Source organism: Malaya genurostris, chromosome 2 (genome assembly GCF_030247185.1).
Source record: "Malaya genurostris strain Urasoe2022 chromosome 2, Malgen_1.1, whole genome shotgun sequence".
Lineage (NCBI taxonomy): Eukaryota > Metazoa > Arthropoda > Insecta > Diptera > Culicidae > Malaya > Malaya genurostris.
In genome coordinates this window covers 178,584,206-178,601,081 of record NC_080571.1, presented here as the reverse complement: position 1 = coordinate 178,601,081, position 16,876 = coordinate 178,584,206, and the positions used below count along the sequence as shown (strand labels likewise).

The 16,876-nt window shown below is 36.6% G+C and overlaps 1 protein-coding gene across 2 annotated transcripts in view; it reads left to right on the top strand.

Annotated features, from left to right (window-relative positions):
- The first annotated feature begins 4,228 nt into the window (after positions 1 to 4,228).
- Positions 4,229 to 16,876, top strand: part of LOC131427598 (potassium/sodium hyperpolarization-activated cyclic nucleotide-gated channel 2) — a 1,904,453-nt gene continuing 1,891,805 nt past the window's right edge. For both annotated transcript variants that reach the window (XM_058590944.1, XM_058590943.1), the window contains exons 1-2: positions 4,229 to 4,412; positions 4,469 to 4,707. In XM_058590944.1, coding sequence (XP_058446927.1) covers positions 4,398 to 4,412; positions 4,469 to 4,707 — 254 coding nt within the window. In that variant the 5' untranslated portion in view covers positions 4,229 to 4,397. The remainder of the gene's footprint in view (positions 4,413 to 4,468; positions 4,708 to 16,876) is intronic.

The window sequence follows — 16,876 nt, the reverse complement described above, 5'->3', positions numbered from 1 at the left end:
AACAGTATAATACAGCAAGCGTTTATCGATATTCACTTAATTGATGAATAGAGGATATTTATCCGCAGAGCTTCTCTATCGAAAAACTTATCAAAAAATGACATAACGTAATTCGACATGATGATTCCCCTTTTTCAATGTCGTGGCTTCGTATGTAATGATTACTAAACTTTTCTATTTGTAGACTTCGATGTCCATAATAATAATTTATTGTGATAGTTACCATGGTAACGAATATATACTGAAATCTGATCGGATATACAATGAACCTTATTATTGCAAATGTCATGGATATTTGAAAAGAACATATCTCACCTGCAGAAGATCGCAGACGAGTAATTCAACCACGGTATGAAAGCTCTTTTAATGTTTAATATGTAAGTGGTCTCATCTGTACCTTTTTGCGTCTTTTGACGATAGACAAGTTGGAATTTTGTTAAAAAAGGCGGGTGGGTAATGTCAGAGACATAACTGGATGTCGTGAATACGAAAACGAATGACATGTTCCTTAACACTTCCGAATATCAATTAGATTATCAATTGTATGAATTATGCAAGTATTCCCCTTTTCCACATTTTTCGCAAAAACAAAGAAGACTTCACTTGATCTCGATTACTGTGAATTTCACACAGCGAAAAGTGCAAAAATCTAACCAAACTGTTCTACATTTGCATTAAACTGAGGATATTTTCTTTCGATTTGCGAACAACACATCCTAATAGTTCTTCAGAAAACTTTTAGAGCCATTAGAACGGCTGATTTTTTATAATGCTTTCCAACGATGCTTTTTCATCTATCGAAATGACTGGCAGCTGTGACGTAATCGCTCTTGTCGGAAGCGAAACTAGCTTTGCAAACGGCACAAAATACATCTGCTCGCATTGGCGATAGAATCCAAACTGATTAGATTTTTGTTAGGAGCTTTCTTTTACGTGATTTCGTTTGAAGCTTTTTCACTAATGGGCGGTCCTAATGGCTATAAAAATAGCCGCATACAGAATTTTTATGTCGATTATTTCATTTCGGATTTGGATAATTTATTGAAAAAAAAAACTATCAATATGCTGTAGGGATTCATTTCCAGCATTCAGAAGGGTCAAATTGCGTAATTCTCTACGATATTTCACACAGCGAAAAGTGCACAAATCTAACCAAATTGTTCTTGATTTGCACTAAACTGAGGATAATTACCTGCGATTTGCGAAAAACAAATCCTAATAGTTCTTTCGAAAATTTTTAGAGCCATTAGAATGGCTGATATTGTGTAATGCTCTCCACCGTTGTTTTTTTTCCCAATGCTAATGACTGGCAGCTGTGACGTAATCGCTCTTGTCGAAAGCGAAACTAGCTGTGCAGACGACACAAAACACATCTGCTCGCAGTGGCGATAGAATCCAAACTGATTCGATTTTTGTTAAGAGATTTCCTTTTATGTGATTTCGTTTGTAGCTTTTTCACTAATGGGCGGTCCTAACGGCTATAAAAATAGCCGCATACAGAATTTTATTGTCGATTATTTCATTTCGGATTTGCATCATTTATTGAAAATTAAAACTATCAATATGCTGTAGGGATTCATTTCCAGCATTCAGAAGGGTCAAATTGCGTAATTCTCTACGATATTAAACTCTGGAACATTTTTCGCAAAAAAAGGCTTCACTTGAACTCGATTACTGTGAATTTCACACAGCGAAAAGTGCACAAATCTAACCAAATTGTTCTTGATTTGCACTAAACTGAGGATAATTACCTGCGATTTGCGAAAAACAAATCCTAATAGTTCTTTCGAAAATTTTTAGAGCCATTAGAACGGCTGATATTGTGTAATGCTCTCCACCGTTGTTTTTTTCCCAATGCTAATGACTGGCAGCTGTGACGTAATCGCTCTTGTCGAAAGCGAAACTAGCTGTGCAGACGACACAAAACACATCTGCTCGCAGTGGCGATAGAATCCAAACTGATTCGATTTTTGTTAAGAGATTTCCTTTTATGTGATTTCGTTTGTAGCTTTTTCACTAATGGGCGGTCCTAACGGCTATAAAAATAGCCGCATATAGAATTTTAATGTCGATTATTTCATTTCGGTTTTGCATAATTTATTGAAAGAAACTATCAATATGCTTTAGGGATTCGTTTCACCACTTTTCGGAACATTTTTCTTGAGCGATTTGTTGTACAGCAGCAGCTATTTTCTTCTCTTCCTCAAACGCGTTCTGTTTGGCTGGTGTTGACATGGGTCAAATGAGATAGGTTTTTCAATAGTGTACTATTGAAATACTTCAATGCTTTTGCTATACACGTTTAAGTTGGAAAATTTCGATTCTATTGGTAGTCAGATTATATAAATCCTTCCACAGATCACTGAGCTATGAGCTTTCAAAATACGAGAAAGGCAAACGCGCCTTATGAATTATCCTCTTTGATACTCGTTTATACCAAACATTTCAGAAAAGTTTAATTTTGAACTGTTTGAGATTATGTCACACAACTGAAAATTTTATCATAAAATTGTGATCATATTTCCGATGGCATGTGGCAAAATTATGTTGATTCGTTAGATGCAACAAGAGATATTCACGATCAAAAACTTATCACTCTCTCAGAGGGTAAATTTTGAAAAGGCACCCCATAGTAAAGTAAGTCGTATTCACGACAAAAACATGCAAAATGGCTCTATTTCATTAAACTGAAATGAACGCAGCATAGTATATTTGAGAAAGTTGTGTAGTTTTTAATGATAAAAAACTTTGTAGAACATGAAAAACTCATATAAAACTCAGTTTTCGTACAAAAACTGATTTTAGGACACCCTTTTCAGAAAATACATTATATCATGAATTACACTCAAGTTACGGGAATAGTACTTTAAGCAAATTTGTTTGAAATAACTTCCTGCATAAATTTGTCGAAGTAACTTAGCTCTTATGTTGGCCCTGAGCAAAAATAATATTTTTATCTCACTTTTAGGGGGATTAATCACATAAATAAAATTTGCCAAAAGATGGCATCTATCATTCTGAGCAACTTTGCTGAAGACACTGTACCTCAGAAACTACGTTTCTATGAGTTATCAATTAAGAATGTGAAATTGCGCTTTTGAACCACTGTGCAATGGCTACATTTCTGGGCTGTTGTACTTCGATTCTAAAACCAAGAATTTTTCAAAATTCTGAGGAGTTCCTCCTCCCTTTTTGAGAAATGTTTTGCAAGCACCAAGGGTTTGGAGACCTTCTGTTAGTCGTTGGACCAAGATATCGTTTGGTTTGGGCTTGCTTTGTGGCCTCCAGAATCGAAAGAACGAGGAAGTAATATTCTTCAAGGAGCTCTTCTGTTGAATATAAAATGCTAGAGATACTACTTTGGTATTTAATCCAGTTAATATTTTTTGTCAAATTATATGGAATATTAACTGAAGTAGCAATGCAATTGCTACTGCTTATTGAGATGATGGTTGGTAAATGATCGCTACCCTGTTAATCTATTAGATCTATACTATTAGATTATTGATCAATTTCGATGATCATATGACTGACTCTTCCGGTTCTTCAGATATAATCGTATATGTGACCGATGTTGTCGAATATGTGTCGTAAGCGCTAAAGCATTCTTTTGTTATCTACCTGAATGAATCTGAATGAATTAATATCAGAAATGCTCCTCAATTCATGTTAGAAATTATCAAGAGAATGGCTTCATCACTAGATGGATGAAGAAGAGGTTTTTTAGTAGAAGGATAATGTGGAGTGTGTGCAAAACTTTATGACATCAACATAATACCCCTCGCATTATTATCTGTCAATAGTTCTGGAAGTACTGCACTGATGAAGTTGCTATAACAACCCATTATTTCAGTGATGATATATTATTTCAGTGATTTGTCAGTCAGTGACAGAACATTGGAGCAATGAGTCGCACAGCGATTTCTTTTGCATCTAGTACAAAATGGCTGCCTAACAATAGACCAGGGAAATATGGGATTTTCACAGTTAGTAGGATTGCGATTGTTGTTTTCGTGAGAACATTTCGTGACACTTTACCATAACAAACACATGTTATGGTAAAGTGTCGCAGGATGATCTAAGTCATTCCGTTGCAATCGGTCTACTGGAATAGGCTCATCTTGTTGCTTGTGATGTTTTTTACTAATTTAGCAATAATAGAAATAATTATACTTCCTATCGTATGTTATAATGCATGCAACATTAACTCAAAGTTTTATACCAATTTTCATTTTAGATTGTTCAACGCTGCCAGTACGGATTCCATAAGGTTTCACTCGAATCTTTTGAATCAAAATGAAAATGATTTAAGAGTGTCAATTGATAACACTTGTACAGATTCACTAGTAACAGCATTGGATGATGAAGCCCTGTTGATTAATGACTATATAAATGACATGGCAAAATCAAAGGTGTGCTGTGGGAAATCATAACGAGTTTGGAACTCATATTTACGTTTATTTTTCAGGTTCATTTCGATGACGTCTCACTGTATGGAACACCAAAAGAAGAACCACTTCCGAGTATACCACCGCTAGCTGAAAAGCCATCATCGAATTTTTTGAAGAACCAGTTGCAAGCATGGTTTCAACCAACAGACAATCGACTCGCTATGAAGCTTTTTGGTAGTAAAAAAGCATTAGTTAAAGAAAGAATACGACAAAAGACATCTGGACATTGGGTGATTCATCCGTGCAGTTCTTTTCGGTAAATATATTACAATACCTGTTTATTTATTACATCAAGTACAAGACCAGCTTAAAAGAGCTGAACAAATATTTTTTCAACATATATGATTTGTTCGTTCTAATTCAAACTTATAATCGAACTTGGTTTATACGACGACAAATTTAATGAAATAATAACCGACAGGACACTCAAATTGGATTATTTAATCATTATAACGGTCATTTCGAATATTCCTTTCGTTGGGACAGTACTCGCAAGTCAGAGTGTCGTCACGTTACCCATTCAAAACATCCAGTCTGTCACCTAGACTGTGTTTTTTTTTCATTTACTGACAGAGATGCCATTCATACAGAATTATCTGAAATGTACTGATTTGTATAGATTATGCGGATTTCATGCAGGATATAAAAAACAACTCATATAAAAACTTCTACATAAAACAAGGGGTATACCGATAGTAAATAATTCGCGCTGTTCAATATAGGTATAACTAGTACCTCACGAAAATTTTTTTATAGGAGTTTACTCATAGTGTCATGTCTGTTAGTCTGTTATAATACCCGCTTAAACGAATACCATAAACCATCCTTTATAGATATCGTCAAACGTTCAAGAAAATGGTTTTGATTACTCATGGAATAACACATGGATCAATAAGTCCAGAGACTAACAATGAAAACAACTTTTTCTTTGCAAAATTTTTTTTATTATCAACATAATCACCTTTTAGGGTGATACAATGATTCCAACGTTTTTCCAATTTTTCAATACCATGTTTATAAAAATATTTATCTTTCGCTTCAAAATAAGCTTCAGTTTCAGCGATGACCTCCTCATTTGAGCCAAATCTTTTTCCCTGGAGCATTTTTTATGATCAGCAAAGAGCCAGTAGTCACTGGGGGCTAAATCTGGCGAGTATGGGGGGTGAGGAAGCAGATCAAAGCCCAATTCGTTCAATTTCGCCATTGTTTTCATCGACTTGTGGCAGGGTGCATTGTTGCTGTTTTTATTCGATCGAAAGCAATCGCGGCACCCACTTGGAAAAAACCTTTTGCATGCTCAATTTTTCATGAAGGATAGTGAATACACTTCCATATGATATCTGTGTCATCTCAGCAATCTCACGGAGCTTCACTTTACGATCTTTCATTATAATTTTTGTCACTTCACTCACATTTTCCGGTGTAACGGCTTCCACAGGTCTACCCGAGCGTTCCGCGTCATTTGTGTCGGTACGACCACGTTTAAACTCGGCGAATCACCGACAAATAGTTGCTTTTGATGGAAAAGAGTCCGGATAACATTTTTCAATCCATTGTTTCGCTTGCACGGTGTTTTTACCCATTAAAAACAATGTTTTATCAAAACACGAAACTCGGTTTTTTCCATTTTTTAAACAAACTACAAAACGACTTTACTCCAACCACGATAACTCAGCTGTTTCTGGTCGGATCGACTTAAAAATTTTGACCCGCTTCAAGCAAAGGTTAGTACTCTAGAAAGACGTGGTTACTGGTTTACTACGAGCGCCATCTCTGCTTTAGTCTCGGGACTTATTGATTCATGTGTTAGTTTATTACTTTCAATATGTACTATCAAAGTTAAATGATTGATATTGTTTGCGTCTTGAGATGGGGTTAAACACACTCTTGGGCAAACTAACGAATCGATTTGCTCAAAAGTTACAAAAAATAATTTAAAATTTTCACGTAAATGGCTGAATACTAAAGTTATGTTAAACTAAGAAACAGATTATTCCATAAGAATTTTCTTGAAATATATATGTGTCACGTACAGTTCTGTTCCAACACATTTGAAATTCAATCATTGCAGATTGTACTCTTACTCTACACTTACAACTACATTTTATAACTGAGATAAAATCGTATAAATATTGAGGGAGCAACACTCCGCCATTGGTTTTAAAAATTTAAGTATGAATTATCTAATTTAAGAATAATCGTGAATAGTACATACACCTACAAGCGCATTCGTTTTAAAAATGTTAAATTAATACTACTAAATAAATCGTTTTAAAAATGTTAAATTAATACTTAATACTAAAACGTGCCTAATCCACCTAACAGTGGGATACCTTTTTTCAGTGATTGTAGTTCAAGTCAATTATAATCTTTCTAGTTATAAAAATGTATTAATTAATACTATCACATAGCAAATACTATACTGAAGAGTACCGTATTCAATCTTTCAAACACTCAGAAATTATTATATTGAAAATTGTGTCTAATTTTGATTCCAAGTGTCATTTCAACGTGCTTCGTTCAAGTCCCCTACTGTTTTGATATAGCAAATCCGTGGATAGTTAATAGATTCTTACAATTTACGACTGAAAGACCTTTCATTTACAACTTCTTACTTCGTCAAAATCGATCCAGCCATTTCTGAGATTCACACCTCTTTATTTTGCACACACATACAAACACAGACACGCAATTATACACACATACAGACACGCATACAGACACACATACATACACGCACAGAAATCTGCTGAGTACGTTTTAAAACGTTTGAGTGAACTCTAAACCTATTTTATATATTTTTTTTAACCTTTATTAATCTACCGAGCTTGATCAATGGTGCAATAGTATTGTATGGCCGCAAAATCCGAGCGGCGTGCGAGGGAGGAGCGGAGAAGTGTTTTATTTTCCCATTACTACTGGTGGTTCTATATATTTTTATTTCAAAAATTCTCTGAGGTGATATAAACCACACTTTTGCTAAAGGTTTTCCTTCACGACTTATTCCGGTGTCACTATTAAAAATCTTTTCCAAACGAAATTATCCCATGTATCGTATATCATACGCTGGGTCAATACAGTAGCAACAAAATTATAAGAGATATGCCTATATTTTGAGAGTGGTATTTATATATACGGTTCAATGTCTTTTAAATTGTATCGGAAGAAGTACTATCGGAGCTGAAATGTTTGGTGCATTTCATCCTAAATATATCTTCGTTTCGGTTTTTAGCGGATTGTTATTACCAATATCATTATTTGTATATATTCACCCCTATTCTGTATTTCGATCGAATCGGATTTTGTCGAACGAATATAAAAATTTGCATTCTCTAATTCGATCGAGTGATGCTTTTGTATGGAAAACTCGAATTCGATCAAGCTACAGAATGCCAAATTTCGTATTCGATCGAAACAATCCGATTCGAACGAAATACAGATTCGGGGTGATTGTATTGTAAGCTGCAATAAACTTCATTTGTCCATGCCTTTCATTCAGCCTACCTGGGTTCGATTTCCAACCCCGCACATAGGGTCAGAAGGTTTTTCTGGCTCGAAGTGATGAATGACCTTAACGTTAAAACCTGTGTAACCGAAAATTAAAAAAATATGGAAATGGATTATCTATTTGTATGTGTATGATATTTGGGATATTTGTACGATTTATTGGGAGTATCGTAAGCTCTTTTGATAGTTTTTCCAATGTTTAATAAGCTTAGGAGGTATTCATACTTTCTTTTCTAAGTTAGCGTTCTACTTAATATTCACGTGTTCATCAAATCCTAGAGGATCCCTATCCTCATCACTGTTTTTTGCAGCGATGTTTTTGAATATTCCACATTTAGAAGATATAACAAAATTTGAATTAAATCCCGTATCTGGAGTTTTAAAAAAGGTTTATTCACATGAACTTTACTTAATCTAGCACTCCGCGAGGCCACGGTTGTTGTTACAAAGATACTGAACGCCTGTCTCTGGGTCCGAGGTGGTTTTGATGGAATATTATGCTGACCCGGCTATAATGTTCTGTCATGGATTGAGATTGCTGTCTTCGATGTTTGATGCGAGGAATAATGTGCTGATCTGGTGTCTAGGGTGTCACGTAATTCGTCGGGGGGTGAAGAAGTGTCGTCCTCGGCACTTGGTTAGTTGTCTGGGGGTTTGGAATCTGACCTCCTTCGACGTTGGATTTTCTTGAATGTTTTGTGTTTAGTGGATTTCAGGTGCAAATAGACAATGAACAGAGTGATTAGTAAAGATGATGAAGATAGTGATGTACCTCCTATTAGGCTCCATTTCCATGTTTGATCGGTCTCCTGTTGCAGGGATACTTTTTCTAGGTTGTTTCCGTTGGAAAGCACAACATTTTCTATTTTTGCAATGTCGTGTGTCTTTACAATTTGTTTATGGATAACTAGATCGTGCAAGGCTCCTTGGATTGTTTTAATATCGCTAATTTTTTCTTTGGATGTAAAATTATATCCCATGTAGGTGATTGTACAGTTTGAGAATGATAGTACGAAACTCCCGGACAGGTATCTATTACTTGGTCCGCAGTTAGAGCGTAGTTCGAAGTGTTGAGCATACTGAATTAGAAGTTGATTATCGGTAATAAGTTTTACTGAAGTTTCGTTCTTTTCCTCTAAAAGAAAATGCAATACTTCGCCCATAACGAGTGGGTAAATGCATGAGTTCTTAAATTCCTTAATGTTCCTTCAGTTGAACGTAATCATCGGGTTTTGATGTAGTGAAGAGCTGTTTATTTTGTTTGATTATGAACTGAGGATAGCCTTTTATGACGGTGAGAATCAGTGATCATCCGAATTTATCCAGTTATTGGATAGATTCGGATGATCATTGATTCTACCGGTTCCAACTCTGGAACATGTAGTATGTACAGTAATGTATTTTGCTGTTTGCTATTTTTGGGGTTTCCAAGTTGAATACTTCTTCGGGTATATCTGTTTGGATTCCCTGGTTGTTCAGAATTGTTGTTACTAGGAGTATCTCCCTATTTTATAGTATTTTACTGTTTCTGACGTGCATTTTGGAGAATAGTATTGCTTCTTGGATGTTGATTAGAATTTTGTTAAGGGTATCGATATTCATCATCGTTGTAATCCTATTGTATTTTACAATGTCTTATTTTATGCATTAATATAGGGTCCGTGTTAAGGTTTTTTATGTTCATATCTTGACATGAAACTTTTGCTAGAATGATGATAATTCCTATGTATAGAGAGAGCATCTGTAAGGCGTAATGTGAGAGGAAAAATAGAGTTAACTTCGTTTAGGTCTTTTGATTTTGTTTTTATGTCGTAAATTATTGTTCATAAATGCGCGATCGGTTACTGATTTAGCGTTGGTCTTGCTCGCTCTTGCTGGGGTCTTGGTATGGTTATTTGGAATAACTTAAACCTCTTGACCTTTATTGATTGGTGGAGGGCAGGCGCGTATACAGGGGGGGGGGGTTTAGGGGTTCAAACCCCCCCCCCCCGAAACAAAAAATTATAACCCATGGGAAACATTGTGATATAAATTGTACATGTGTTGATTTATCACCATGTTCTAAAACCCCCCCCGAAAATTTTCTCTGGCTACGCGCCTGGTGGAGGGTCTTTTCTTCTTATATTTGGATTAGTAATGTACTCTTGTGATTTTTCCATATTTCTTTTTGCTTTTGAGAAAAGCTCCTGTGCATCTCTTATAATTTCTTCTGGGTTTACAACATTTGTTTTTATTAAATAGGATTTCATTGGGTGTGTATTTAGTTGAAGGATGAACGATATTATTATATAGCGCAAATGACAATTTTACAATTGATTTGGTACCCATTGTTCTGAATTTATGTTTGTTTGTATTAGATTTCGATTATAGTAGAATGTGTGCGTTCTATTTTTCCGTTAGATTCGGAGGACGCTGCGTATTCTATTTGTGAACCGAGCTGGCTAAGAAAATCCCTAAGTCGGATGGATCTAAAGGTGGTTTCGTGATCTGTGATTATTTTCTTGGGTACTCCGAATGTACTAATAAATTTTCCTAGTGCTTTTTGCACATGTACTAAATTTTTTTATGTGATGTATATTTGGAGAAATTTTGAGAATGAATCGATCAACGATAAAAAACAATGTTTGTCTGTAATAAAGATATCCTTGTGGATTCATTCTAACGGCTTGTTCGTTATGGGCCTAGGAGATATTTTAATGTTAAAGGGTTTTCTTTCGTATTTTTGACTGTTACATATCTCACAAGAGTTTATGAATTTTCTATTTTTTGCGCACATGTTTGGGAAAAACTATGACCGTTTAATTTGTGCTTCTACTTCTGTTATTCCTCGATGCGTTCTCTCGTGTTCTTTTGTGATTATTTTATCAGTGACAAAGTGACCATTCTGATTAAAACTCTCTTTATAGGATTCCTAGATGGTTTGTATAAGATTTACTGGCGCCATAAGGGCGCTTTGTTTGCCGTTGTGAAAGCGCTTTGAAAAGTGCGTTTTTTTTTTTTTTTATTCAATAATATAATATAATATTAAGGCACACTGCTTAAGCTCTAAGAAAAGTGCGTTATTTAATCTTTATTGAAGTTATTTTGGAATATAATCGTTCGTTGGAAATTCTGAAAAAGGGTTTCCTGTACAAGGTGAGATGAAAAAACTGCAACCAACTTCAGACTGCTGTCATTTCTAAACCGCTCGTCCCACAGCTGTCAGATTTATTCTAGTGACAGCTCATTATATTATTTACAAGCGCACAAAAGCATTTTGGTGGGAATTTTTCAGAAAAAAAGTTATTTGTGATGGAATTCAAGTGTGATAGTGTGATTGCTTTGCATTTGGCTGGAAAACCACAAGTGGCTATCGTTAGAGCCCTCCAGCATTTAAAAGTGAATAAATCTTTTGTGTCTCGTACCATCGCTCGTTACCGTGATACTGGTAGCGTAGCCCGACGTCAAGGAAGTGGACGAAAAAAAACAGCAACATCGGCAGAAATGGTTCGAAAAGTGAAGAAGCGAATTGAACGAAATCCGCGTCGCAGTGGCCGAAAAATGGCTCGTGAGCTGAACATATCGCAATATGCCATTCGGCAAATATTGAAAAATGAGCTTGGACTAAAGCCATTGAAGTTCCAAAAAGTGCAAGATCTTACTGATGCGCAAAAAACAGTTAGACTCGAAAAAGCTAAAGAGTTGCTTCGCTTGGCCGAAAGTGGTGAACTGCCGAATTTGGTTTTCTCCGATGAGAAACCATTCGTTATCCAGCAGTTTGTAAACAAACAAAATGATCGTGTTTACTTGCCAGAGAGGTCAGCTGAAAATTTGCAACTTCGGTTGGCCACCAGAACTCAAAAGCCGGCCATGGTGATGGTGTGGGCCGCCATAACAGCCGATGGTCGCTCGCCGCTCGTATTCATCGACCGTGGGGTCAAAATAAATGCGCAAATCTATCGCGAAAATATTTTGGAGGGAGTTCTGAAGCCCTGGGCACGCAAACATTTCGGCCGCAGACCTTGGACATTCCAACAGGACTCAGCACCATCGCACTCAGCACGCGCCACCCAAGAATGGTTAAGAAATGAGGTTCCTCGCTTCATTTCCACCGCACAATGGCCACCAAAATCTCCGGATGCCAATCCGTTGGACTATTGTGCCTGGGGTATTTTGGAAAGCAAGGTTGGCACTAAAAAATACCAAAGTGTCGATCATCTCAAGCAAGCGCTTCGCCGAGAATGGGACAAAATACCGCAGAGCCACTTTCGGGCAGCGTGTGATGGTTTCATTGGCCGTTTGAAGGCCATAGTTCGTGCCAAAGGTGGCCAATTCGAACAAATCTAAACCGATTCTCAAATTTGATGTTATTTCCGACATTTTTTGCTTTCATTCAATAAAATTTAAAAAAAAAATGAAAAAATTATGGCGTTTTACTTTGTTGCAGTTTTTTCATCTCACCTTGTATGGTTGTGTCTAAACTTGAAATTTTAAAGATTATTTGGTTTCGGTAGTAGTTTAGTGGACGTTCGGAGAAGTGTATGAAATAATCGGATGAATCATCGGAGGAGTGTATTGTTTGAGAGTTAGAGGAGTTGGAGAGGGTTTCAAAATTTTCTGTATCGGGGGGGTTGTTGACCATGGATGCTGCATCTTCTTCGTGGTTTCTGGGATCTGTAATGTTGGAAGTTTCGTTAATATTTGTTTCTATTGGTATTCTACTTAACGCGTCTGCTACGACGTCGGCTTTTCCTTCCCTATATTTGACGTCATAGTCGTGGTTTTCTAGATCTAGTCGCCAACGTTGAATTTTTGAGTTTTATCGGAGGTTTTTATGAAAGTAAGTGGTTTATGGTTGGTTATTAAAGTAAATTTATGTCCGTATAAATAAGGTTTGAATTTATTCACCGCCCATATGATAGCCAATGCTTCTTTTTCATTGGTTGCGCATCGTGATTCGGTGTCTGAGAGTGTTTGAGACGCGAATGCGATTGGGCGTTCGACATTGTCTTGTACTTGTGATAAAACAGCGCCTAGTGCGAAGCTCGATGCATCTGTAGTTAAGATAAAAGGTTGGTCGAACTGCGGGTACGTCAGTATTTGGTCTGTTGATAGTATTTGTTTTAGTAATTAAATGAGTCTATGTAAAAAAGGGTCTTTTGGTTGAGCTGTCGAATCTTTTTTCAGGTATCGGGTCATGGGTCGCGTTATTTTTTAGAAGTCTTTAATGAACCTTCTGTAATACCCAACTAAACCAAGGAATTGCTTGATTTCTTTTTGGGTTTTCGGTAACGGCCATTGAATAATTTTCTCGATTTTTAAGGGGTTTGGTTTTACTCCCTCGGACGTTATGATGTGTCCTAAAAATACGGTCTCTTTTTCCAAAAATTCACATTTATCCAGTTGAATTTTTAAATTGAAATCAGTTGCAAATTCTCCAAGAGGTTTTTCAGATTATATCCGATGATGATTATATCATCTAGATATACATAACACCTGGTTCCAATATATTCATTAAGAATGTTGTTCATGGCTCTCTGAAAAGTTACAGGAGCATTTTTAAGCCCGAAAGGCATTCTGGTAAACTCGAAGTGTCCTTTATCTGTGGAAAATGCTGTTTTTTCAATATGTTTCGGGTCCATTAGAATTTGATGGAATCCCGATTTCAGAGCGATTGTTGTTAAATATTCGTGTTTTCCCAAAGAATCCAATATTTCTTTGATTTGGGGCATTGGGTATTTGTCATCGATGGTATGCTCATTAACAGATCGGCTGAAAAGTTCGTATCGTTTCTATGAGAGGGCACCACTAGAATTAAATCCATACCATTTTCAATTGGTACCAACCTTCAAAAGATACGTGTATAAATTTGACAGCTGTCTGATTATTAGTTTGTGAGATATTGCATTTTGTTATTGTGAAAAAAATGGAAAAAAAGGAATTTCGTGTGTTGATGAAACACTACTTTTTGATGAAAAAAAGTGCCGCCGATACCAAAAAATGGCTTGATGAGTGTTATCCAGACTCTGCACCGGGCGAAGCAACAATTCGTAAGTGGTTTGCAAAATTTCGTACTGGTCATATGAGCACCGAAGACGATGAACGCAGTGGACGTCCAAAAGAGGCTGTTACCGATGAAAACGTGAAAAAAAACCACGAAATGATTTTCAATGACCGTAAAGTGTAGTTGATCGAGATAGCTGACACCCTAAAGATATCAAAGGAACGTGTTGGACATATTATTCACGAATATTTGGATATGAGAATGCTTTGTGCAAAATGGGTGCCGCGTGAGCTCACTATCGATCAAAAACAACAACGAATTTATGATTCTGAGCAGTGTTTGGAGCTGCTATATCGAAATAAAACCGATTTTTTTCGTCGATATATAACAATGGACGAAGCGTGGCTCCATCACTTCACTCCGGAGTCCAATCGACAGTCAGCTGAGTGGACTGCACGCGATGAACCGAACCCAAAGCGTGGAAAGACTCAACAATCGGCCGGTAAGGTTATGGCGTCTGTATTTTGGGATTCGCATGGTAAAATTTTCATCGACTACCTTGAAAAGGGTAAAACCATCAACAGTGACTATTATATAGCGTTATTAGAGCATTTGAAGGACGAAATTTCAAAAAACGGCCTCATTTGAAGAAGAAAAAAGTTTTGTTTCATCAAGACAATGCACCGTGTCACAAGTCGATGAAAACCATGCTGAAATTGAACGAATTGGGCTTCGAATTGCTCCCTCATCCACCGTATTCTCCAGATTTGGCCCCCAGTGACTTTTTCCTGTTCTCAGACCTCCAGAGAATGCTCGCTGGTAAAAACTTTAGAAGCAATGAAGAGGTAATCGCTGAAACTGAGGCCTATTTTGAGGCAAAGGACAAATCGTACTACAAAAATCGAAAAGTTAGAAGATCGCTATAATCGCTGTATCGCCTCTGATGGCAATTATGTTGAATAATAAAAACGAATTTTGGCAAAAAATGTGTGTTTCTATTAAACGATACGAACTTTTCAGCCGAACTGTTAAGCTTCCTATAATCGATGACGATTCGTACTTTTCTTTTCCCATATGGGGATGAGTACGGGCTTTAAGCTGGCCGGATGATGCCGTTGTCTAGCATCTCCTGGATTTGTTCATAGATATCCTGTTTAAAATGGTAAGGGTACCGATAATTTTTTGTATAAATTGGAGAGTTATTCGTAGTATGGATTTTATGTTTGGTTGCGGAAGTAGACGTAAATTTTTCCTCGTTTCTTTGAATTACACGTTCATGTTTTTTCAGAACGTTTAACAATTCGAACTTTTCTAGTTTCGAAAGGTGGTTTGTTCTAATTCTAGTCTCTAAATCGGTGTCTGGGATGTTTTTTTGAAAGGTCGATGCTGTTAGGAGGAATCCTTTCGAAGTTGTTATCTTTTAGTTGAAGTTTTGGTAATTTTACAGGGTATTTAGATGAGGAAGTTATGTGTATGACTGACTTTTTGTTTTCTGTTTTGTACAAACCGGGGTGAATGAATGTTTTCTTGCAAAGTTTTTGGTAGGTTGGTACAAAGCAGTCGCCATTATTTGTTGTTTCTATGGTTACACAGTGGTTATAGAGTCGTCTAGTTGGATAGAACTTCGAGTAAGATAGTTGTTTATCGAGATATTTTATGGTTACGTTCTCGTAATCGATGTGTGATTTCGATTAGGCTTTCAAGTCTTTCCGAACCTATTGTACCATCGAAGAAATGGTGGAATTTTTTAACGTAAAATGAATGTATTTTTAAACTACCATTGAGGAAATCTATCTTACTTTTCCTGGTCACGTAACTGGTTCCACACACATTTTTTATTTCTGTGTCTGGTAATTTTGGTGTTTTCTAAAATATTAGGTGCGATTATGTTTTTGTTCGCTTCTGTGTCTATTAACATTTTAATTTGTTCTCTAGAAGTTGGATAAATAAGTTTTAAATAAGGTAAATAATTTAGGTTCTCTCGTGATTTGTGATGACCGAGTGAAAATTTAGGTCTCCTTCGTCTTCAGACTCCGATTCAGAAATTTTTTCAGGTGGGGACTCTTCGTGGGGTGGGTTCTTTGTCGTCTCATGATTATTTATGGTTTTCTTATTAATAGTTAATCGGCTCCGAGTGGAACCGGTTTCCATAGGTTCCGATTCATTTATTTGAATTTCTTGTTTAATTTGTTTCTTGTTCTCGTTAAATTTTTTTGTTCCGGTTTTCTGGTCGTAATCTTTGTACTTGTATTTTTTGTCGTGATTTCTGTTTGCAGAGGAACGCGTATGCGTCCTCCATGTCTTTATGCCTGGCGGCCTGTGCATAGCCGAGATAGGGCTCTATCAAGCCGGATATAAATATTGCCAGGGCATCCTCTCCGATAAATTCGTTTATTGTGTCCCAGCTGTGTTTGTACCGTTCGTTTTGTTTTGCTAATGTATTTATATTTTGAACGATTTCTTTAAATTTTTGGTAGTATCTTGTTATGATCATACCGTCAGTCATCCGACATTGCCACAATTGGCATTTGTACGTTGACAGTTTCTGGCGGTCTCCCAGTGCATTAATTAAATTCAATTTGATTTCTTCTAAACTGTCTGGGTTTCCAGCCAGGCACAGGACGTCTTCAGCTTTTCCTTGAATTTTGTTTGATATAGCTGTTATGTACATTTTGAACTGTTGGGAAGACACATGCGGTTCGAAAGCATTCAAAGTTTCCTCCGCTGCTTCTAGCAAAGAATTCAACTGTTTCCTATTGCCGTCGTAGGTTGGCATCATTTTGATCGGGTCTGGTATTTTGAAAAGTTGGTCAATATTGGTGGTTACATATTGCTATTTAGTGAAAGATTTTCTATGGAAGAAATTTCCTTTACTGGTATATGTGCTAAATCTCCTGGGTCAGAAGAGGCACTGCTTTCATCTGAATCTGATGAT